General features: G+C 41.4%; 1 protein-coding gene across 15 annotated transcripts in view; it reads left to right on the forward strand.

The window, feature by feature from the left end:
- PLCB4 (phospholipase C beta 4) overlaps positions 1–25,056 on the forward strand; it is a 236,956-nt gene that overhangs the window by 160,201 nt on the left and 51,699 nt on the right. For all 15 annotated transcript variants that reach the window (XM_081856853.1, XM_081856849.1, XM_081856850.1 and 12 more), the window contains 10 exons: positions 7,792–7,871; positions 9,051–9,104; positions 10,258–10,339; positions 11,688–11,788; positions 12,368–12,425; positions 19,511–19,619; positions 21,236–21,446; positions 22,505–22,598; positions 23,365–23,444; positions 23,909–23,993. In XM_081856853.1, coding sequence (XP_081712979.1) covers positions 7,792–7,871; positions 9,051–9,104; positions 10,258–10,339; positions 11,688–11,788; positions 12,368–12,425; positions 19,511–19,619; positions 21,236–21,446; positions 22,505–22,598; positions 23,365–23,444; positions 23,909–23,993 — 954 coding nt within the window. The remainder of the gene's footprint in view (positions 1–7,791; positions 7,872–9,050; positions 9,105–10,257; positions 10,340–11,687; positions 11,789–12,367; positions 12,426–19,510; positions 19,620–21,235; positions 21,447–22,504; positions 22,599–23,364; positions 23,445–23,908; positions 23,994–25,056) is intronic.

A 25,056-nucleotide genomic window follows, 5' to 3' on the forward strand; every position in this document is an offset into this window, starting at 1 on the left:
TAGACCTTTTAATCCAGCCAGTAAATCATCTTGAACCAGTTGTCAACTGTGTTCAAAAAGTGTGAATAATAGGTGTCCTTTTTATCTCAGTTGGGATACTGTTCCACAAAATGGGCAGCTGCACTGACAGTCCTTCTGATATTTTCTGGATGTTAAGGAAAAGTTCTTCTGCAGAACGCAATAACCTACAGAGAATATAAGGGATGGTGGCTGTATCAGCAGCTCTTGTTTGGTGCCATGGGCTTTATAAGGTCAACATTGGCAAAGGAGATCAGAATATAATTCAGACATGAAGTAGGGTAGAGAAGCAACTTCCTCCGGCTGGAGGGAGTTGAGGAAAGCAATGGGGTAAGAAGATATGAATGTGAGCAAATGATGGTGTTGACATTTCTCTGAAAGCAGAAATTACTGCTTGAGTGCTGATGGAAAGTATAGTTGTGTATTTCCAAGTGTGCTTATTCCAGCTATTCTCGTATGTTGAACCAAGCGACTGGAGATGTTTTCAGTTGAAAATGACTAGGTGAACTGGCCCTTTGCCCTGTGGAATGTCCTATTTCAGTGCTAACAAAGCTTGTTTTCATCCTGAATAGAAACAGAAACCACTCAAGTATTCTACTGGCTTCTGGGTGAAACTTGTTTTTCAGTAGTTGCCTCTTTCCTGGGTGCTGCCATTTACTAGCTTTTCCAGAGAGAGAAAAAGCAAATAATAAAATGTTCTGTTGTTATATGAAGATAGTCATGTTATGGTCATTGTCTGATCTGGCAAGAAGCAGTAACTGAGGTCCTTCATAGTGGGGCCTGTTTGTCTTCACATTCTACTTTTTCTGGCAGAGAAATTACTCCACGAAAATGGGGGAAAGGAGAAATATGCCCAACTGCTGTGTGTTAAGGTTAGGGATAGCGGGGACATTTGGTGCAGTCCACATTTTAATGGACACCTACCTAATTCACAGGACGCAGGTGGTGCTGTGGGTTAAACCACAGAGCCTAGGACTTGCCGATCAGAAGGTCGGTGGTTCGAATCCCCACAATGGGGTGAGCTCCCGTTACTTGGTCCCAGCTCCTGCCAACCTAGCAGTTCAAAAGCACGTCAAAGTGCAAGTAGATAAATAGGTACCACTCCGGCGGGAAGGTAAACGGCGTTTCCGTGCGCTGCTCTGGTTTGCCAGAAGCGGCTTAGTCATGCTGGCCACATGACCCGGAAGCTGTACGCCGGCTCCCTCGGCCAATAAAACGAGATGAGTGCTGCAGCCCCAGAGTCGGTCACGACTGGACCTAATGGTCAGGGGTCCCTTTACCTTTACCCTACCTAATTCACACTTCCCAAAACAATGCACGAAACCAAACACTGCTCTCTTTTAATATGTTCACCTCTCTGAATTTTGCGATGCAGTTCCCCAACCAAGAAGAGTTGACAATAATGTGCACATTTAAAGGAAGTTATGCATGAAAACGTACACATAAGTAGGGGGGATGCATTGCATTTTGGGAAATTGCCGCAGATTGTGAATATTATACTGTTTGCAGTGAATATTACATTGTTTACAGTGAATATTACACTGTTTACAATGAATGAACGCTGCTTACAGAATGTGCTTATTAGGAGAAATGTGCACTGAAATGCTGACAAATTTTCATGAGGCTCAAACACATATAGTGATGTGGAAATGTGCTGAACTGAACTCAATATTATAAAAATGAGAAATGGAGAGATACCAGAACTGACAGCATTGCCCATTCCTAGTTACATTCAAAGCTTTTAAACTTGATTCACAATAAATTTCTTGCAGATACCGCACCAAATAACTGAAAACAGGCATTCTTCATCCTGGTCTTGTCAAGGTCAGGTTAAAGTCAGATATGGGGTAAGGGTAGGCGGCCTCCTAGCCTAAAATGGGTCTGTGGAGAACTATTATAAGAGGAAGCAATGGGATTAAAAAATGTAATTAATAAATAGGATTGCATATTCTAGCCACCCAAGATGTTAGAGCTTTGTTTATGTACAGCATCCATTTTTATCTCCCTGTCCGTTAACGTAGGAAAGAGGCAACACATTATCAATATAAATGGCAAATACAGACTGACACATCCTCTGAATGAGAATTCCCCACCTCCCTGTATGGCTGTCTAAAGAGTCCTGGTTTTCCACCAATTTAATTGTTCTTAGAACCAAGAGGGATGTAATTCCATTTGAAAACTGGAGTGTATTTCAATGGTTTTCTTAGTTTCTTTATCTCCTTAACTGTGTGGTACAGTGTACTACTGCTGACACCTGGTGGCATTCTTGCAAAAGAAGGCATAATTTTTTAACTAACACTTGTCTCTTTCAGTACTTATGGGTTTTGTTTGGTTTTGTTTTAAATTCTTAGATTGGGGGGGGGAGATCAGTGGTTTTTCAATATTCAAGGTTATTTTGAAAGTTTCATTTTTATCTTATTTTTAAAGAGAAATGGAGGTACAATGGAACAGTACTGTGGTGACAGAATGAATCGGCTTATCTCACTTGTTTTTGTTGCTGTGAAGTAATGTTTTCTGTAATTGGTTGTGTAAGCATCTCTGCACTGAGCGTATGTACAGATTATTGGGAAAGCCCTTGTAATGAGAAGTCACTTCTTCTTCTTCTTCTTCTTCTTCTTCTTCTTCTTCTTCTTCTTCTTCTTATTTTATCCTGACTTTTCTTCAAGCAGCTGAAGGTAGTTTCAATGGTTCTCTCTGTTCCCCATTTTTACCAGGTTAGGCTGAGGGGCTGTGACCAGTCCATGGTCACCTAGAAAACTTCATGCGGGAATCTGATAATGGTTGAGAGAAACAGTATTATTAGAGATACAGTATAATCACATTTTAGGATAAGCCTGTCAATGGCTACTAGTCATGATGGCTATGTACTGCTTCCATTTCTGGAGTTGGTATACTTCTGAGTTCGAATCCCCACCACGGGGTGAGCTCCCAATGCTCAGTTCCAGCTCCTGCCAACCTATCAGTTCAAAAGCATGTCAAAGTGCAAGTAGATAAATAGGTACCACTCCGGCGGGAAGGTAAACGGCATTTCCGTGCACTGCTCTGGTTCGCCAGAAGTGGCTTAGTCATGCTGGCCACATGACCCAGAAGCTGTCTGTGGACAAACGCCGGCTCCCTCGGCCAGTAAAGCGAGATGAGCGCCGCAACCCCAGAGTCTTTTGCAACTGGACTTAACAGTCAGGGGTCCCCTTTACCTTTTTATACTTCTGAATATCAATTGGGCATGTCAATCAGAAGGTCAGCGGTTCGAATCCCCGCAATGGGGTGAGCTCCCATTGGTCTGTCCCAGCTCCTGCCAACCTAGCAGTTTGAAAGCACACCAGTACAAGTAGATAAACAGGTACCACTTCAGCGGGAAGGTAAACACCATTTCTGTGTGCTCTGGTTTCCATCACGGTGTTCTGTTCCACCAGAAGTGGTTTAGTCTTGCTAGCCACATGACCCAGAAAGCTCTGTGTGAACAAACTCCGGCTCCCTTGGCCTGAAAGCAAGATGAGTGCCACAACCCCATAGTCGCCTTTGGCTGGACTTAACCGTCCAGGGGTCCTTTACCTTTTTTACCTAGAGCAGGTACTTGCCCACCAGTAATTTCAACGGGACCTGATTTGTAGCATGTATACTTAGAGCCGCAGACGAAGTGGGAAGTATGATATCGATAATCATCCCACAACTGTTGCAGTCATGTAAGACTATTCTGCAATTTATGTAAACTGCCATGCAATTTACACCATCCTTTCCCGATCAGATATTGGCCAGAAAGGCTCTTGTTTTCATGCTGTTCTGGCAGTTTATGCTTCGGCTGCCAAGATTGCTACTGACTGCAGATGGTGTTCTACAGAACCTTTAAATTAAAACTTGACAAATTTGGAAATTCTGGGTATGGATGATAATGAAATGGGACTCACGAGCCAGCGTGATAGTCACAGAAAAGACACCTTAATGAGTGCAGAAACGATTTCCGGGGATGAAAAATAGGAAGTAATGGAACACAATGTAGCAGGATCATTGTGTAGGCTTAAGAGCTTCCTAACAATTGCTGTGTCTTTCCTGTGAAGTCTTCTAGGCAATTCACAGTTGTAAAGTTCTAAAATAGATGCCGTTAATGCCAGCACAAATTACACGTTACTTAATTTGGGCTAAAATTGGCAACGGTAGCTGAAGTAGAGAGGCTAATATTTGTGCGGGCTATTAATGGAACACTTAATAAATCAATTAGGGGGGCCTGACCATGGAATGTTATGTTGCTGTAGCTTCAGCATCTATCTGGTGGCATAAACTTGTTTGTGCAACTAGAGGCAATTCTAGTTTAAAACAGTAGATAGCCTCTTCAGCGAATAGGCTGCTTTCAGGAAAGGTTTGATATAAAATATGTGGAAAGGTGGCTTTCCTCCCAGGAATTCAAGATATTGTACAGGATTCTGCCTCTCCCCCACTTTATCCAAATAACCACCCTTTGAGGTAGGGTAGGTTCGCCCAGTGAGTTTGATGGCTTCTGGCTGACTTAAACCCTGTCTCCCAGATTCTAGTCCAATACTCTACCGCACTGGCTTTCTCATTCAGACTTCTCTGGGGAAGTGGTTGGGCCAATGAAAAACTTCTGTGACCCATGTCTAGGAAGCACAGGATGAGTGGAAGCGTGGATGAGGCCAAGTCGTCCTTTACTCCTTCACCTCTGCACCAATAGGAACAATTCTACCACAGACACACAGCTTACCAGGCAGAGGGCCTTCTCAGTACAGTGGTACCTCGGGTTACATACACTTCAGGTTACATACGCTTCAGGTTACAAACTCGGGTAACCCAGAAATAGTGCTTCAGGTTAAGAACTTTGCTTCAGGATGAGAACAGAAATCATTCTCCGGCGGCGCGGCAGTAGCAGGAGGCGCCATTAGCTAAAGTGGTGCTCCAGGTTGAGAACTACGGACCTCCGGAACAAATTTAGTACTTAACCCAAGGTACCACTGTAGTGGCACCCTCCCCGTGGAACACCCTCCCATCAGTTTTCCAGGAAATAAAGAACTATCTGACTTTTAGAAGACATCTGAAGGCAGCCCTGTTTAGGGAAGTTTTACATGTTTGATGTTTTACTGTGTTTTATGTTTTAATTTGCTGGAAGCCACCTGGTGTAGCTGGGGCAACCCAGTCAGTACTACAACTACATTTGAACATGTGCAGGGGCTGTCATGACAGCCAGATTGGGTAGGGCATTTGTCCTGTTATTGCTAGATTTTTCATAAATACAGAAAGAAAACATTTAAGAAGGGGAATCAATGGCCATGACTCGGATGAGTGTGGGGCGCATCTAGGGCCAGGCACTCAGTTCTGTCATTCCTAGCTTCTGAGGCAACAAATGGGCCAGAACTACCGTATTTTTCGCTCTATAGGACGCACCGGACCATAGGAGGGGGAGAACAGGAAAAAAAAGTTTTTGCTTGTTCTCAGGGAACAGTGCAAAGGCTGCGCTGCCCCCCGAGCTTGTGGGGCTGGCGGTGGGGGGAAGTGCTGCTTTCCCCCACCGCTAGCCTCAAAGATCCCTGAAGCCTTTGGAGCGCAGTTGCACTCCAAAGGCTTGAGGCTTTGGGAACAGCTTTTCAAGCCTCCTCCCCGCTGCCCTGCGGAGGCTTTGCGCAGCCATCCCAAAGCTAGAACAGCTTCGGGCTGCAGGCTGCTATCCGCAAGCCTTCGGAGCCCAGCGGGAACTCCCGCTGGGCTCCAAAGGCTTGCGGATAGCTTCCTGAAGCCTGGAGAGCGAGAGGGGTCGGTGCGCACCGACCTCTCTCGCTCTCCAGGCTTCAGCGAAAGCTTGCATTTGCTCCATAGGACACACACACATATCCCCTTCATTTTTGGAGGGGGAAAAGTGTGTCCTATAGAGCGAAAAATACGGTATGTCTTGTGTAGGTGCTGAAATCCCAATGGAGCAGAAAAGATTATTTATGTATGCGACCACGGCTTCATGGATGTTATTGGCCAACAGATGGAAAGAAGATAAAGTCCTTATCAGAGAAGAATGGCAGATTAAATTGATGGATTATGCCGAAACGGCAAAAGTGACCGGAAGACTCAGAAACCAGAAAGACCAAAATTTTAATACGGAATGGGGAGAGTTTACAATTTATCTTAAAAATCATTGTAAATAGTTAAAATCATCAGTGGGATTGGAACAACACTTGTAGTTTAATGGTGAATTTTGGATATAATGGAGATGTAAAAGATTTGGATTATTACAAAAGATGCAGGAGGGAATGACTGACAATAGGGACCCACAAACGGGAAGGGGGAAGTCCAGGAGATTCCTTGGAATCTTGTTTTTATGATGTATATTGGATATGTGATTGTAAAACTTTAATTTGAAAAGCCAAATAAATAAATTCATAATTAAAAAGAACTATGTCACGTGTAATATATAAGCAGAGAGCTGTTTTAGCGTTACGACGAAGAGACTAAGCTATGAATAAGGAATTATATGCCTTGAACCTCACCCCTGTAATGAGCAGGCTAAGGGTTTTAGGTGAGCCTCTGTCCTCTTAGGATTTGTTCACACTTCCAATTGTCCGACCGCTTCCCGCCCCCCCTAAAAAACCCCCTACTGAATTGGAATGAGCATCCGCCAGTTTTTCTGTGGAGTGTCGTTTGTTCTGATTCAGCAGTAAACAGCAGGTTTCTTGGCACGGGACAGGCAAAAGTGTAGACAAGCCCTCAGCCTCAGTTCCGCTTCTGCAGTATGGGAACAACACTTATGTAGGTGACATGGTAATTGTAAGGATTGAAACAACATTATATATGAACACTCAACATAAACAAGCTATGATGATGGTGATCAGTGCTTTTTTCTGGGAGGACGCAGGGGTATGCATACCCCTAGACATTTTGTGAATCTAACGGGAGAAGAAACTATTTTTTTAAAAAAAAAGTTTCTTCTCTAACGCGGTGAATTGTCAGTTCTCTTGCTACCCCTGATAGTGGCCTTTTGTTCATTTACTGTATTTATTTTTTTCTTGATTTGAACTATAAAATGGTGGTTTTCTTGAGTCAAAATGAGAGCACCCCTAACCTTTTTTTTTTTTTTTTTTTAGAAAAAAGCACCAATTATTATTATTATTATCATCATCAACCTTTATTATGGTCCAGAGACCCAACAAATCATTACAAAGCAATACACAATCCATACAGCCTACCTCCAGGTTAAACAAGCATTTCGTTCAGAATATAGGGATCATTGGTTCTTGCAACCACCGATAAAAACTTTGCCACTGCTAATGTTCTAGCATTTGTCTGGTCTTCCAATAGGAACCTGACATAGTGAGCCTCTGATTTTCCCGGGAAAGGTACCAGCAAGGGTAATATCAGTTCAGCCCTAGCTTGCTCATATTTTGCACAGTGCAACAAAATACGTTTTATGGAATCGATGTCTTGAGCACACGAGCAAAGTCTGTCCTGGTAGGGAACTCCTCTCAACCTGCCATCCAACACTGCAGAAGGAAAGACGTTTAGTCTGGCTTTGGTGAAAAGCCTTCAATAATTTGGTACTGTCAGGTTTTTAATGTAAGATGTTAACTTAAATACATGCCCATATTGTACCCCTACTGCCAGCAGACTACAGACTGCGTGTGATCGAGATTGCAAGTCACTGTGTGCATTATTATTATTAATTCTGCAGCAACATGGAGGGAAACCTTGTCATTGAAGTGAGCGCCGTGGCAATAATGTTCTCTTTTTCTCCTTTTGATATTTCCAGCGGCTGAATGCTTAAGCGCTTTTCTTCTCTTTCAGCAATGGGTGGATGGACTCAGATCAATCATATGTAACTTTCGAGCTAACAATGTCTGCCCCATGACATGCCTCAAGAAACAGTAAGCCTTTTCTTCCCTCACCTCTTCAGTTCTTGTTTTCTTTCTGGCTGCATATTTCTTAGCATGAATTTTCCAAAAAAAAATTCCTTTCCTTACTTGGTCCAGCAGGAGATAAATATCTGGGCAGTCTGCAGGGGACATTCCCCACAAATTCAAACATCCATGAGAAATGTGGTGTTAATTTATTCTTCATATTTTTTTCCACAAATAAAAATGTTCCCAAAGTCAAATACGGTCTCAGGAGTAAGAGAGTTCACTGGTGGACATAACAATCTGTTGAGAGATGATGCTGTGGCTGTTGGCCCCATCTGAACTTTTCCTGGTTCAGGAAGGAGAATGTCTGCCCAATTATGTATGTTCTGGTTAACATTTTGATTTGTAGTGGGTCCATTCCCCCACCTGAGCTTCTTCCAAGAATTTTCTGAAATGGCAAGAGTTGAACCATTCAGGATGCTTCCCCACCAGCCCTCCATTGTATTTAGAATTCCCTGAAGCGAGTTTATCTCCTCCTCAATTTATAAGCCCTCATTTTGATTCTCCAAAAATTCCAGCATCTGCAATTGAAGATAGTGGCAAGGTGTGAAGGGGAAAGCTTTTATTCAGCCCAAAAGCCTAATCAACAGCAAGTTTACGGGTCAAAAGAACTCTAGAAAATCCAGTTAAGAGGGGTTTTGGGGTCCTACGGCCCCCATATCTTTTGAGACACTCATTTACTCAAAATTCTGTTGTTTTTTCATCAAAAAAAACCCCTCAGCCTATTGATGTGCTTTCAATGGACAGAGTTTTTTTGATCAAGGTTGTGGGAGCTTGCGGACATTGCCAAACTAAAGCTTGGGTAGAACTTGTTTATAGCCTCACTGTAAGCCCCAGTCTGTGCTATATGGCTATAGCTGGGACCAGAGCTGTTGTCAGTCCCATGGGCTTAAGGGGCTGGGTTCATCATGGTCTCCCTCATGGAACATAGGAAAATCATGATGAAATTCACCTCAACACCAAGTGGATTCTTAAACAATTTGCATGTGTTTTTCCAAGGGTATTTCTCAGATCTCTCTCAGGGTAAAATCTGTGAGTCCCACATTATATATGCATCAGTAGAAGCATGTACAGAAATATGAGTTACTTCTCTGCTCCTCCCCGCCTCCCACTTTATTTTCTTCCCTGTTTTCCCTTAACTTCTAGCTGGATGAAACTGGCATTTCTGACAAACGCTAATGGCAAGATTCCAGTTAGAAGGTAAGCACATTGTGCAGTTGTTGAGCGATGAGCCCAACAACAGTTGTGATCCCCCCCCCCCAAAAAAAACAAGTTAGAGTTCTTTCCAAATCATACAGCTCAGCAGGGATACTGAATTCTGTAGCCTAAAATATACATTGGATTTGTAGCCCCAGAATGCCAATGGTTGCTGATATATTTTAAAGGAGAAAAAATGTGAGGGATGGTTAAAACCACTAGATCATCTGTTGAAATAAGGTATATTCAAATGGGGATCACTGTGGAAAATCCTGATATAATTTCCATGCTCAAATATCAGCGCCCACAGACAAACCATAAAACATTGCATCAGAACTAGTGGTATATCTGAAGACTAGTTATCATAAAAGATTTGGATTGAACTTCTGCAGGAGAAACTTGAATGCCTCTTTCTCACTGCCAACATCAAGAATTTGAGCTCTTTGGGGCATGGGGAATCTCTTTTTAACTTGGAAAAGTTCCTAAAATGTAGTGCCTGGTTGATCTGGGAGTCTCTGGGCTGCTTTGGATATGAAGGGAATATAAGTTGTCTTTTCCCTTTCTAAGTAATCTCAGGGGAGGAGGGAAAATTGGCTTTATTATTAGAAATAAATAATGCAAACCTATGGAACTAGAAGAGGGACGCGGGTGGCGCTGTGGGTTAAACCACAGAGCCTAGGGCTTGCTGATCAGAAGGTCGGCGGTTCGAATCCCTGTGACGGGGTGAGCTCCTGTTGCTCGGTCCCTGCTCCTGCCAACCTAGCAGTTCGAAAGCACGTCAAAGTGCAAGTAGATAAATAGGTACCGCTACGGCGGGAAGGTAAACGGCATTTCCGTGCGCTGCTCTGGTTCGCCAGAAGCGGCTTAGTCATGCTGTCCACATGACCCGGAAGCTGTACGCCGGCTCCCTCGGCCAATAAAGCAAGATGAGTGCCGCAACCCCAGAGTCGGCCATGACTGGACCTAATGGTCAGGGGTCCCTTTACCTTTACCTTATGGAACTGGAAAAGCAGCCACTCTTATTAGTAAAGTGGATCTGCAGCATGTGTGAATTTGTGTGTTCAGCACCCAAGGGAGCCTCTGTAGGTGGAAGAGGTGTTATGCTGATGGGAATGCAGAATGCCCTTTAAATAACATATCAATTGTTTTCCTCTAGCATTACCAGAACTTTTGCATCAGGTAAAACTGAAAAAGTGATCTTTCAAGCACTTAAGGAATTGGGTCTTCCCAGTGGAAAGGTATATAAACATTTAATATTCAAGAATATTGGACTTTATTTTTTAATCTGTGTCATGAGTAAAAACAAACATTGCCGGTGGAAGGTTACTCACGGCCACTTTTAACCACCTTTAGCAAACTATCATAGGCTTGCTGTGTTTCAGAAAATCTGGACACAGAACTTTTTTTGCAATTATGTCAAAAGACAAAAAAGATGTTTCTGAGCTATTTTTAAGGCCTTTTGCCAAAATCATCACTTCCGACATGGGTTACCATACATCCGGCAATGTCTGGGAAGTTCCATACGTATTGCCAGCCCTACCAAATTAATTAGTTCTTTTGCAAAGCTGCTGCTTCTTTGGCGATCACTTGTAGCTGAATAAGATTGTGAATAAGATTTTCAATAAGCACAGTTTTAACAGTGAGAATGTAAGTGACTGTGGAGGCCAATTCTGGATCCACACATCCTTCCACAGCGGGGACATAGGTTTCCGGGCACGAGTTGATCACGGTGAGAATTTGTCAAATGTGCCTTCCTCCTAGCACGTTTCTCCCTTTCATCCTGAGTTCAAGCGTCTTCAAAGCCCATGACACCTTTGGTAAATTCTCCAGCTGAAGCTCTCACAGGCCAGTGTTTCCCAGTTGTCAGTGTTTATACTACATGTTACACACTAAACATTACACATACTGCTGTGAATGTATCCCAGTACTCTTGCTTTTTTCTGTCAAATGATAACAGGCAAGACACTCAGTGCTTCCATTTGTATGAGCATTGTGTAAAATGGTTGTTTTCATCCAAGAGTTTCCACTTCCAATTAGCATTCTAACTGTGCTTTAAACTGGTGTTGTTATGCAGGAAATCTCCTAAGTGTCCTGTGCTGTGTTCGTCTTAAACCAGGGGTTAGCAAACTTTTTCAGCAGGAGGCTGTTCCACTGTCCCTCAGACCTTGTTAGGGGGCGGACTATATTTTTTTTGGGGGGAGGGGGAATGAATGAATTCCTATGCCCCACAAATAACCCAGAGATGCATTTTAAATAAAAGCACACATTCTTCTCATGTAAAAACACCAGGCAGGCCCCACAAATAACCTAGAGATGCATTTTAAATAAAAGGGCACATTCTACTCATGTAAAAACATGATGATTCCTGGACCATCCGCGGGCCGGATTTAGAAGGCGATTGGGATGGATCTTGCCCCCGGGCCTTAGTTTGCCTACCTATGTCTTAAACAGTAGTTAGATCTGGGTATTATTGGAAAGACTATATCAGAGCGCTGTTTTGATTCAGTATTAATTTTGAGTTTGTTGAGTAAAATATTATGGAAGTGTTTGGGGGCTAGTATAGTCATGTTTCTTCTCCCTTTTCAGAATGATGAAATAGAGCCTTCGGCCTTTACTTATGAGAAATTTTATGAACTGACTCAGAAGATATGTCCTCGAACTGATATAGAGGATCTTTTTAGGAAAATGTAAGTTGATCGCAATATAAAATGAATTTAATTTTCTGATTACTGAATCCAAGGATGATAAATATTACTGTGCCATGACTTTTTTGCCATATTAATATTAGCAGTCAGGTCTACATTCTTCTACAAAGATTTACCCAAAGTAAATGTTCAGGCTGCGTTTTTCAGGATCTTTTGCATTAAGAGAAACACCTGGAAGGAACTGTTTTTGAATTGGCTTTACTAACCTATAATATTAACCTGCTATTTTTTAAATTATTAACACAATATGTAAACTAACTAGGTTAAGAAAGTCTTAATGTCTGAAATTTCATACACTAAGATTTTAATGTGGAAGACTTACATGTTGGTTTGTTAATCCCTTTTATCTGTTAAATAATGAAATGGAGAAAAAGTTCCTGTTCTGTAGAAAACAGCTAATATTACCATTACAATAGTGACTGCTTTGAAAACACAAAGCTTAGATCAGTGGTAGAATATTAGTTCTGTGTTGAGAAAATAAAAAAAAATGTCAACATGTAAATCATATCTGCTGTAGCATCTTATATGAAAACTTACTTTTTCTAATAAATTTCTTTTCAGCAATGGAGACAAAACTGATTATTTAACGGTAGACCAATTAGTGAGCTTTCTAAATGAAGTAAGCTTTTTCATACATTAACTACCATACAAGTCTGTCTGCCGTGGCTTGCTTCTTCTCATTGCATGTTCCATGCTACCATCTGCTGTGGTTTTGATCCGCTGATCTTTCCATTTTGGCAATACCCAGGTGCAAAAATCAGCTCCATCTTGATACATTCTCGTGCTTTCTTCATGTGGCTTTGCAAATTGCTTGCGTTGATTACTTGCCGTAGTGTGTAGCTGTTTTGTGTGTGTGTGTGTGTGTGTGTGTGTGTGTTATTGACTGCTTTGTCAATATATCCAATGTAATTTTAACTGAGGTGATCTTTTGCTTTTAGGAGTCAAATGTTTCTGGACCAATCCTTCTAAATATTGATGGGGAAGCAGAGGGGAGATTGAGAATTGGGCTTCTGCATGTAGTAATGGGAGTTCTTAGTGCCCATTTGCTGTTTCAAAAAAAAGTGTGATGCAGTGTTTCCCCCCTAGTATGCTTTCTGATGAATTGTAAGAAGTATGGCACTGGCAGTATGTCCTTTCCAAAAGCAAATTGATGACGATGTAGTATTTAGTGAGTTAAATATCTGGATGAAAAGTGTTCTTCATGGAAGGTTCCTTTATTAATAAATGTGTTAAGATGAGTACACATGATATTTATGTGGCTGAGTCAAAGTATAGCCTGCAATTCATTTGTCTTCAGCTAACTCTTAATAGTCAACTGTTCTATTTCTGTTACATAGTGTCCTGTTTCAAGCATGATGAAGGGTGGGCTTTATTTTATTTTATTTTTTAAAAAAGGTTGAAGAGGGATTGTGTCAAAGATAAATTGCATCTCACCCTCCTTTAGTCATCGCTGTGCTGTTCTTGTTGTTTTAGGGACTGTTTTGCCTACCATATTTCCATTCGCTCACTTTGGGGGCTGCCCCTACTCTCCTTACAGTTGCTGGAGCTCCTGTCACATCCTCTCTCACTCATTACGGAAAGATTGCCATTGACCCATGCTCAGCCACTTTTGTTCGTTCTAGGATGGTTCCATTTTAAGATGAAGTCAAGCAACTCTTCTTTCTGCCGCTCTTCCATCTCCAGTGCTCTTTTCCCTAAGTAACGGAGAGAGGATTCAGGAGTGCTGATGATATGAAAACCATGAGTGGTTTGGGCAGTGAGAGGAAAATCAGAAAACAAGGGAGAACAGCAAGGAGTGAAGAATAGAACCCTCCTTTCACCATAAACCTCATCTATGAAGTTTCAAGTGCTTTTCTCTAGTATAAATTTAATTGAATGAAAGGTTCAAGGACATTCCCTTCTTTAAAGTTTTTAGGCCTGATTGCTTAATTTTTCTATACAGTGGATCCTCGGGCTATGTTACCTTTGGGTAACGTAACTTTTGGGTTGCGAACACGGCAAACCCAGAAGTATACATGTGCGCATGCGCAGAAGTGCTCTGCATGCCGCGCACATGCGCAGAAGCCCACTATCATTCTATGTGTGTGCACAGAAGCAGCATCTCTAGATACTGACTTTTTGGGGTACATACAGACCCCCGGAACTAATTAAGTTTCTATCTGGAAGGTATTGCACGATCAATTAATTTATTTCAGCCAATAGACCAAAAAAGAAGAAGCATACAATATATAGGAATCTCAGAACAAAATGGATTCAAAGGTGCAAAACAAAAGCAATCATATGCAATTATAACAATCTCATTAGTCCTTGGAGATGTTCCTTTTAGTTTCAAGTGTTCAGTTGTTTTCGTGCTCTCCCTGTTACTGATAGAGATTTAGTCACCACCTTTGGGGCTTTTATCTTCTGTTGGATATTTAACATAAAATGGAACTGACATTAGTTTGGTCAGTAAAGGACCAGTCATATACTGTTGAATCCCAGCATAGAAATTATAAAACAGATGGACATGTTCTACAGATTCTGCCTCCTGGTTATTACAGTCTTAATGAAAGAAGGCTGTCAATATATCTGCCCCAAAGCAAATTAAATCAGGCCAGAAGAAAAGCTTAATTAGCAACTTACATAATGCTGAAGTAGGAGTGGGTCGTAAGAGTTACCCAGAAACAGATTGTACATGAACAAGCCAGAAGTTCTTGAAATGAAATGCCCCCAAATCTTTTTTGGATGAGACGGGGCTCAGGTATTATCAGATGTGCTTTGGTTGCATTCAGAAAATCATATCTTCACTTATATTATTAAAGCCGAGAGATATGCAAGTGTTCTACCTATGCAAGCAGTCATTCTCCCTTTGCAGTGAGCCACAGTTAAACCATGAAGTCTCAAATTGGCCATCGTTTCTGGTGTTGCCTGAACTGAGAAACTATGGTTGGCAGCTTTAGAACAAGACAGAAGCAACTTCAGACCATAGTTGTAGGAAACAGTGACCGACGAGGGATAGACCATTGATCAGATACAGCAGGACTGGTGCAATGAAGTTTTAAATTGGATAGCATGGAGAGAATGTAAAAATCTTCAGAAAAATATTTAATGGCGGGAAGGATGCAATGATTTCTTGTTTACAAGTACTCAGGGTTTTCTTGCTTCTTCCTGTTCTGCTTCTGTTTTCCTGCATTGCCTATCTGTGAACTGATACTGGGAGTTCATGTGTAATGTAGTGAGGATAGGGGACAGTTGTTGCAATAACTGAAACTGCCCCTCTTTGTTACTCAAATGTTTTGAGTATTTTATTGGAACTGAAGATGGTGACCTTTCCACTGCCCATGTGCGGTATGAATTTGTTGTTGGCACATGCAGTTACATGCATGGTGACATTCTATTTTTATGTGAAACTCAGCAAGGGACCAGCATATGTTGTGCTGCTTTCATATTTCATCAGCTTTAACTTAGATATCCAAGAATTCAGTGTAACTTTCAGTGCGACTGCTTGTAGCAGAGATTGCGTGTTGAGACCCAGAAACCTCCCCCCTAAATAAATTCACATTTGACTCAAATTTTTGGTTTGGTTTTTGGCAGAATTTAGGCCACAACTTTATTGATTACAAAAAGTGACTGGTTGCATAGGCTCTGGTTCAACTAGCTCCCTGCCATGCAGGTAGCACTGACCCAGGACACCAGCGTAGGTCAGCCAAGGGTGAACACCTGGATAAGCGGAAAGCCGGGAAAGGGCTAACTCTGCCACCCAAATGTCCCCCTGGACTCAGGCACGGGCACAACCCCCTCACAGTGGTTGACCAAACCATCGAGTCCCTGGATTCCTTTAATGGAATACCCTCCACATAGGGATGACGAGAGCGTTCTCCCATCCCTATCACCTGAACCAGAGCCCAGGCGAAACCCAAATGGCACCAGCCAATCAGCCAAGTGGGGAAAATTCCTGCTGTACCCCTGGCCCAATGACAGATGACACACGACGGCATAGCAAGGTCAAGCGCAACAAGCCCTAAAAGTAGGGAGAGGTGGGCGGGTATTTCAAATGCACGCACCGAAAGAGGAAGTTCTGGGTCACGTGCATGGGCATAAATAGGTCCCTCGAACCATTTGGACTGCGTCCCATTGGCCAGATTGTACCCAGCTTCAAGGGACCTACCAATCGGGTGTTGTGGCTGACCAAGTGTACCCACCCACAACACAGGGTGTCGGTTATCCAGGTCTCACCGCAATACGTGCCCTCTTTAAGGGAGGACCCGATTTAAGAGATGATGCATTCTCTATTGCATGTCTTGATTTGTCAATGTCTGTTAAAAATTAATATTAACTTAGGCAGTAAACACAATGAATGTTTTCCCTATGAAGAACAGAACCTCAAAATACTTAAGAAATTACAACAGATGTCTCTTAGACTGTCCACTCTGAAACTGTTGATCTGCAACATACGGCACTCTGCATTCAATTTTTGAAACTCTCATAAGTGAAGTTCACAGCTGGGCACTTACTTTAGTTGAAGGATTTCTATAGTTACATATTTATTTTGCTTGCATATGCTTAGAAATCTCCCAGCCGAAATGTACTTATCTTTTGTTAGATCAGCACATTTTGGGCCTGATTCGCCATTGAATAACAATGACAGTGTAAAACCCTTACATTCTGTAGACTCTTTGTTAGTAGTTAATTTGAACCCATTTTTAAAACTCATCTTCTCAATTTTTAAAAAACTGTAGCTGCTTTTTGCTAATTGATTTTATTTTGTAGATCACTTTGGGCCATATTTAGAAGGCAAACAAACAAACAAATAATACCACATTGTTAGTGGAGACTAGTCTCTTAGAAGCGATTTGAGGTATTTTTGGCCATCTTGCAGAATTGAGGCAATAGCAGTTCAAGCCCTAGAATTTTAGAAGTCTCCTGCAAATAAACCTGAATTCACAACAATAGTTCTGGCTATTACACAATTCACATGTTTCATCTAATGAAATTAAGGATGCAATTCTATGCACACTTTCTTGGAAGAAAGTCCCACTGCTAGGGGGTTATTTTTCCTTCCTGTCTCTTTGGCAAAAACTCCAGTCATCTCTCTGGTCTTCAGTTTTCTTATATCCTGATATATCCTCACCTGTGAGCTTTATTGCTCCAGCTTCACCATCCTCCACCATCTGAAAGCCGCCTGCTCCAACAAATTATTCCACCCTTTATACTTGGATGTCGCATATGTTTGGAATTCCATCCTAGAACTCCTTAATGAATCACTCTTCAAAACTCACCTTTCCCATGAAGGCTTTGGCACCGTCCCTTAGTTCCCATACCTTGCTGAGCCTGGAATTAAGCCTAAGCAAGTGTAACTGAAAGAACTGTATATTGCTTCCCCATTCACCCCTTCTTCCTCATCTCTCCCTCTGATGTTTTTACTGTGTTGAATTTTAGACTGTAAGCTTCTTGGGGCAGGGACCTTTTTCTCTGGAAAGTGCCGTGCATGCTGGTAGTGCTACAGAAATGAAAACAATACACATCTTTTTCCTCTGCATCCTTCATCAAGTAACAACTTTGTCAGAATGCCGTAAATCTGTGATTAAACTTTGTATGTGGTTTAAACTCAATGGATTACATGTTCATAATTTGTTTAATGTCACATTTACTTTGCATTTTGGTGTTGTGTTATTTTTTCATTTCTGCAGACCGATAATGCAAAGGAGCTTGTCTGTCTCATACTTCATCATAAGACACAGCCGCTTTAACTCACTAGATCGCACAACCTTGTTAAATTGGCATTTCCCCAGGCAGTAAAGTGGTTCACTATTCTCACTACCAAACAGCCATTTATAATAAATCATTGAGGGAGCAGGTGACACTACAGGTGTCAGTCATTTCCTTTCTCATTGCCCATACAGACATAATGAACTGTCATATGATAACACTTTCATTTCCAATTTCTCTAGCATTACCCAGTCTCAGTGGAACGTGTCTTATTTTGTTCCATAAGCCAGCTAAAATTATTATCCACTGTTACCCAGCCCTTCTCCCCCCCAATAAAATTTTATTAACACTTTTCATAATACAATAATATAAAAAAATTAATCTAAATAAAAACAAAAACAGAGAAAGAGAAAACACGGAGTCCACTCTCAAAGGTAGCTCTTAATCAGGGGTCAGCAAATTTTTTCAGCAGGGGGCCGGTTCACTGTCCCTCAGACCTTATTGGGGGCCGGACTATATTTTTGGGGGGGAAATGAACAAATTCCTATGCCCCACAAACAACCCAGAGATTCATTTAAAATAAAAGCACACATTCTACTCATGCAAAAATACCAGGCAGGCCCCATAAATAACCCAGAGATGCATTTTAAATAAAATGACACATTCTACTCATTTAAAAACATACTGGTTCCCGGACCGTCCGTGGGCTGGATCTAAAAGGCGATTGGGCGGGATCCAGCCCCCAGGCCTTAGTTTGCTCTTAATCCTTGTTACCCACAGAAAGTGATGGATCTTCCCAGCTCTCACCTGGGAGTTTTCCTTTCTGTTCCCAGTCTCTCACCCTGAAATGTCTTCTCTTATGTGCCGCCTCTCACTCAAGCAAACAAGGTGTGCTTTTTTGCAGTTTATATTTTGCTAAATTTCAAAAATGTCACATATACACACCAAAACTTAATAATTTTTTCTTGGGTTTTGTCGACTTCTCCTGTTTTCCATTGTGTTTTTAATTTCTCCCCCTCGCTGCAACCTGTCTTCTCTTTCTCAAATCATAACCACCATAAAATAATCTCTAATTCCTTCTGTTGCTCATAGTTCAGATCCTGCTCACAAATTCACCATACTATAATAATGCTTTTTTTCATTTTGTCTCAGCCCAACCTTAGCAAGCATAAGTTACTGCAAGACTCAGTATCTTACATTGCAATGTGCTTGATAAAATTGGCTTTTGTAATTTAAGTGACCGATATATTAATGAGGTGGGCCCTCTTTCTGTGAGATATCTTATATCACTACTTCTAAAAAGAAAGTAAAATTGATGGCAGCAGTTCTTCCCATCTTTGATATTTAAAATTTTGGCCAGTAACCTGAGCCCTACTCTTGTTTTCTTTGGGGCAAGATTGACAACTGACGTCATCTTTCTACTTAGTAACAATTTCCTTCTTCCATGTCAATGTTTGCTCCCAATAACATCAGCTTTGTTTGTGTTTATAACCTGAAATGTGGCCAGAGGAACCTAAAAGGCTGATGAAGTTATTGATTGATTGTGTAAAATTCCTTAAATGGAACGCAGTATGGTTTTAAGGTTCTTTATCTATCGGCTTCCTCTTTGGATAAAAGCAGTAGTAGTTTTGTACATGGAAGTTTAAAATAGATAACAGTGAACTAGTTCCATCCATTGTTTAAAACAGATTTCAGGAAAGGGGAGAGGAAATTATTAAGGAACCCTGAAATGGGGCAATAAATTATTTGCAATGCGCACTGCATGTGTTTCTTGTGTATGAACAACATTAATACATGTTATACAATTATACTGAGAATATTTAATAATTTAGCTACCAATGGTTGGATTTTAAAAAAAAACAAACCTAAACATTGAAACATGCATTGAACAATTGTGTTCTGGTTTTAAAACTAATTATCTGTCCCCTTCCCATGCTCTCATTAATAAGAGGTCTGTAGGAGTAAAGCTGTACTCTAGTTATCCCTCTAAATCCTGTTTTTCCCCTCTAATCTTAGCATCAACGAGACCCTCGGCTGAATGAAATTTTATTTCCGTTCTATGATCCCAAACGAGCAATGCAGATAATTGAGACGTATGAGCCAGATGATGATTTAAAAAGCAAGGGTAAGAACCAGATCATAAATGTTTGATCATTTCTATAAAATGTACTGTTTTCTGCAAGATCCATCTTAACCTTTGTGTGAACATCATCCTATCTTGTTCCTCCTTGAAATAAGCCTTCATTGAGGTGACTCAGTTATTTCCATCTTACACGTGGAGGATTCAGTAAAAAAAATACCTTTGCCAAGTCTCTAGTACTCTCCAATGAACCTCATTTACCCACGTTCAGAAGATGTTGCAAGCCCTGCGTGGTGCTTTGAAACCCCAACCAGCTGTCAAATTGGATCTGCCAAGCAAGATTGTGATATGGATCTGACCCGAGGAGCCTATAAGGTTGGCTCCAGAGATTCAGATTCCGGTCTTGCAATTTCATACCTCGTGGTTTATTGGGACTTGCAAAGGCCCCGAAAAACACGGTCAGAGCTTTAACAAGCTGGGAAGAGCTCTGCTGGGTCAGCACATAGGCTTGTCTAGTCCAGAAGGGAACAGGTTTGTGCAGTCAATGCACAACAGGATTTAATTCCTGCTCATTAGCTGAGTGGGGATTGGAGCCCTGGGCAGAAGTACACATAGAAGCAGCTCATGCCTGTGAACTACTTCAATGAGGCTTTTGCAAGGGCTTTCAGACAGCTCCTGTGCTCCCAATTTGAGCTTCTGGAGGCTCAAGCTGGAGTGTGGAGGTAAGTTGTAAAGCCTTAATAATAATAATAATAATAATAATAATAATAATAATAATAATAATAATAATACTTTATTATTATTTATACCACACCCATGTGGATGGGTTTCCCCAGCCACTCTGGACGGCTCCCAACAGAATATTAAAAACACAATAAAACATAAAACATTAAAAACTTCCCTAAACAGAGCTGCCTTCAGATGTCTTCTAAAAGTCAGGTATTTATTTCATTGACATCTGATTGTTTATTTCCTTGACATCTGATGGGAGGGCATTCCATAGGGCGGGCGCCACCGCCAAGAATGCCCTCCACATGGTTCTCTGTAACCTCACTTCTCACAGTGAGGGAACCGCCAGAAGGCCCTTGGAGCTGGACCTCAGTGTCCGGGCTGAGCGATGGGGGTGGAGACGCTCCTTCAAGTATTCTGGGCTGAGACCGTTTAGGGATTTAAAGGTCAGCACCAACACTTTGAATTGTGCTTGAAAATGTACTGGGAGCCAATGTAGATCTTTCAGGACCGGTGTTATGTGGTCTCGGTGGCCACTCCCAGTCACCAGTGTAGCTGCCGCATTCTGGATTAATTGCAGTTTCTGGGTCACCTTCAAAGGTAGCTCCACGTAGAGCGCACTGCAGTAGTCCAAGTGGGAGATAACTAGAGCATGCACCCCTCTGGCGAGACAGTCTGCAGGCAGGTAGGGTCTCAGCCTGCAGCCTGCGTACCAGATGGAGCCGGTAGACTGCTGCTCTGGACACAGAATTGACCATTTGCATGTCTGCCCTCATATTCCACTCTGAAATACCCCATCTTGGAAGAGGCTTTGAAAGTCTCCCTGGACTGCCCCCACGCCCCCTGATTTTAATATGCAGCGTTTCTCATGTGTGTTTTAAATCTCAGCATGAATGCACAGAATCCATAATGTTATGTTTTCATGTGTTCAGGTCTCATGTCAAGTGATGGGTTTTGCCGGTACTTGATGTCCGATGAGAATGCCCCTGTCTTCCTGGACCGCTTAGAACTATACCAAGAAATGGAACAACCCTTGGCTCACTACTTCATTAGCTCCTCCCATAACACGTATCTCACTGGAAGGCAGTTTGGTGGGAAATCATCTGTGGAGATGTATAGACAAGTCCTCTTAGCCGGATGCAGGTCGGACATTCACATTGGTGGTTTAAATGAATATATATTTTTTGTATATAATTTTTATTAAGTTTTCTGTTTTACAGTTTAAGATAGTAATTTTACATAAGATATCAATGACTTGACTTCTTCTCTTTCCATGGTTCATTTTGCATATCATAAATCCCTTCATATTTTACACAAACTATACTGTTCAGTATTCCATTATTGCATCCATCCAAACCTATTTACACCATTTAATTTATCTCAAGGCTGCCAGCGTTTTCAGATGTACACAATTATTCAAATGAATATTTTAGAGAGATGCTATACTATAAAAATTAATTAAATGCATCTGATTCGCTACTACATGTGACTCAGTATATTGCATGTATGACACACAAATATACAACAAACTGATTTAAATATTGAAAGCAATATTTTACTCTTCAGGGGACTTGTGGAAATTTTGCAGTCATGCCTTTAAATAAATGACACAATGAGCAAAGTAGGGTTTGGTTTTGCCATCTGACTGCATTTGCTTTTGACTGCAGCAAAGGAAAATGTTAATTATATCGGAGCCACCTGCATTTGAGGGCTATTTTCTTATACCGTATCTAAATTAATCTGCATTCACATTTATTTATACAATTCATATTTGAATTCGTTGCAGAGAGGCTGATTTAATTTCGATTTGATAGAATTTAGATCCCACCCTTAACTACATGTACATTCACTGTGAATGTCCAATATCTGAGAACAATGTCTCCTTCATGTGCCACATGCAAGAAGGGACTCCATAAGCAGGAGGGGAGTGGGGCCATTGTACCAAAGTCACACCACTTGTGTACACACAACCAGACTCCAGCATGCAGGTGCTCCTCACAATCATAGCATTCAATGGTCAGTTCAAATCAAGGTTAAAAAAAAGGTCAAAATACTGAATCCTGTTCTCTCATATGGCTTATGCACATATAGAATGCATTTCAAAGTAGCCACTGTTGTCGCTATGGCAGATAGCTTGAAAGGAATTCCGTTGCTTTAGCAACGGAAAGGGGATTCAGTACTTATTTCTCACTGGTTTGCAGGTGTGTCGAACTCGATTGCTGGGATGGCAAAGGTGAAGACCAGGAACCGATAATAACTCACGGAAAGGCAATGTGTACAGACATTCTTTTCAAGGTAAACATCACCTGTAATGAATTTTGAAAGGTCAAACCACAGGTCGGTCAGTACAATAATTTTCTTGGTTTGCCAGGAATTCAGTTGCAAGTTGTGTAAACTCCTTCTAATGTGTAATGTTGCAGTTCTGCCCAAGTATGGAAAGAGCATATAAAGAGCTCACTCTTTTCCCCTCTGTTATACTATAGCTTGCTTATGACTGACCACTCAAATGCTTCTGTGCAGCAGTATTCATTTGAATCCTTCCATGCTTCATGGAGAACAATTTATTCTGGCTCTGTTGGGCTTTATAATTCTCCTTTCTTATCATTGCAAAGGGAATGGGTATGATTTATGTTGAGCAAGGTCCTGCAGGTAGCAATAGATTGCATAGAGTGGTCTGCATGGATCAAAGCATTAGTGAAGATGCGTCATTTATTGACACAGTTAGCTTCCTTCAGCTACAGGGAGAACTTTGAGGAACCTGCTCTTCAGTTTAATTCAGTGTTTCCCAAACTTGGGTCTCCAGCTGTTTGGGGGCTACAACTCCCATCATCCTTAACCACTGGTCTTGCTAGCTAGGGATGAGTTGTAGTCCAAAAACAGCTGGAGACCCAAGTTTGGGAAATTTTATTGAACAAGTCAACACTGAAAAGATCGGTGTGAAGCTATTTTAGCATCTGTTTGGGGTTTTCTTAAAACACAGCATCTTTCCAATTTCTTTATTATGTTCCTGATTGCAATTGAATTGGTTTTCTCACATGTAACTTTTTTTGCTCATTTAAAGGATGTGATTCAAGCCATTAAGGAAACAGCATTTGTAACATCTGATTATCCTGTCATCCTGTCCTTTGAAAATCACTGCAGGTACATATTTTATGAAGGATTATTCCTCTTGCATATTTCCATGATGAACTGAGAGATAAATTGTGGCAAAGTTTAAAGTAGGGCAACTGTTGTACATGACAGCTTTTTAAGGCAATGGGCTTAAGTTTAATTCAAGGTCACCTTGAGTACAGCACTTGCTTTAATTACAGATAGAAGTCGCATTTGCCTTTTTTGGGTTTTATACTATGACACAATAGCTTTAATACACTTGGAAGCCACTTTCATATAATCGTTTTAAATCAATTTTCCAATTGTATTTGGTTTTGTGCTAATCTTTTATTCATGGTTAATGTATTTTGCTCTAATAACTTTCAGTTGTGGAATAAGCAGACAGAAAGAGAGAGGGGGGAAAAGAATAGTCTCCATACTCTGTTGTATTTTGATTCATAACAGTGTTTCGTGTTTATATATATATATATAAAACCCACTATATTGTTTCCCAGCAAATATCAACAATACAAAATGTCAAAATACTGTGAAGATCTGTTTGGAGACCTTCTATTAAAGCAGCCGCTGGAAACTCATCCAGTAGGTACCTTCCAACTGTTTTATTTACATTTTCTTGTAAAAATAAATGAAAACTTTGGTGACAAGAGTTACGTACAGTGGTACCTCCGGTTGCGCACGGGATCCGTTCTGGAACTCTGTTAGGATCGTGAGGTGTGCATATCCGGAGGTGCCGCTTCTGTGCATGCGTGCGGTGTGGTTTAGCACCTCTGCGCATGCATGCATAGAGCGCTTCTGCGCATGCGCGTGCAGTGAAACCTGGAAAAATACTTCCGGGTTTGCTGCGCACGTATCCCAAAGGATACGTAACTGGAGGTGAACGTAAGTAGAGGTACCAGTGTGGTGTAGTGGTTAAGAGTGGTAGACTCGTAATCTGGGGAACCGGGTTCGCTTCCCCACTCCTCCACATGCAGCTGCTGGGTGACCTTGGGCTAGTCACACTTCTCTGAAGTCTCTCAGCCCCACTCACCTCACAGAGTGTTTGTTGTGGGGGAGGAAGGGAAAGGAGAATGTTAGCCGCTTTGAGACTCCTTTGGGTAGTGATAAAGCGGGATAGCAAATCAAAAACTCTTCTTCTTCTTCTACCACTGTATATCCATAGATCTCTGGGTTTGAAGGGTGTCCATAATGAAGTGCCCTGAGAATATCTATTAATCCTGTTGACTTTTCTGCTTTAATATATTAGCATACTCCTGCCTTCCTGTGATGCACTCTTTTAGCTAGATGACATGCTTCATGTGCCTATCAGCCTCCATCTATTTTCTTTTGTCGGCATCTTATCTTTGGTATTCGTCGCTCCTAGATATTCGTAAGAGCCTAGCCATCCCTCCACAAGAATATAGGAAACCTTTTTGTATATCAGGACATATTTATGACCGTTCCCTTTTAGGAAGCATCTTAAGACATAAGATTTTTTTGCTCTATAAGACTCACTTTTTCCCTCCTAAAAAGTAAGGGGAAATGTGTGTGCATCTTATGGAGCGAATGCAGGCTGCGCAGCTATCCCAGAAGCCAGATCAGCAAGAGGGATTGCTGCTTTCACTGCGCAGCGATCCCTCTTGCTATTCTGGCTTCTGAGATTCAG

This window comes from Podarcis erhardii (genome assembly GCF_964252035.2).
Source record: "Podarcis erhardii genome assembly, chromosome: 3".
In the NCBI taxonomy this organism is placed as follows: Eukaryota; Metazoa; Chordata; class Lepidosauria; order Squamata; family Lacertidae; genus Podarcis; species Podarcis erhardii.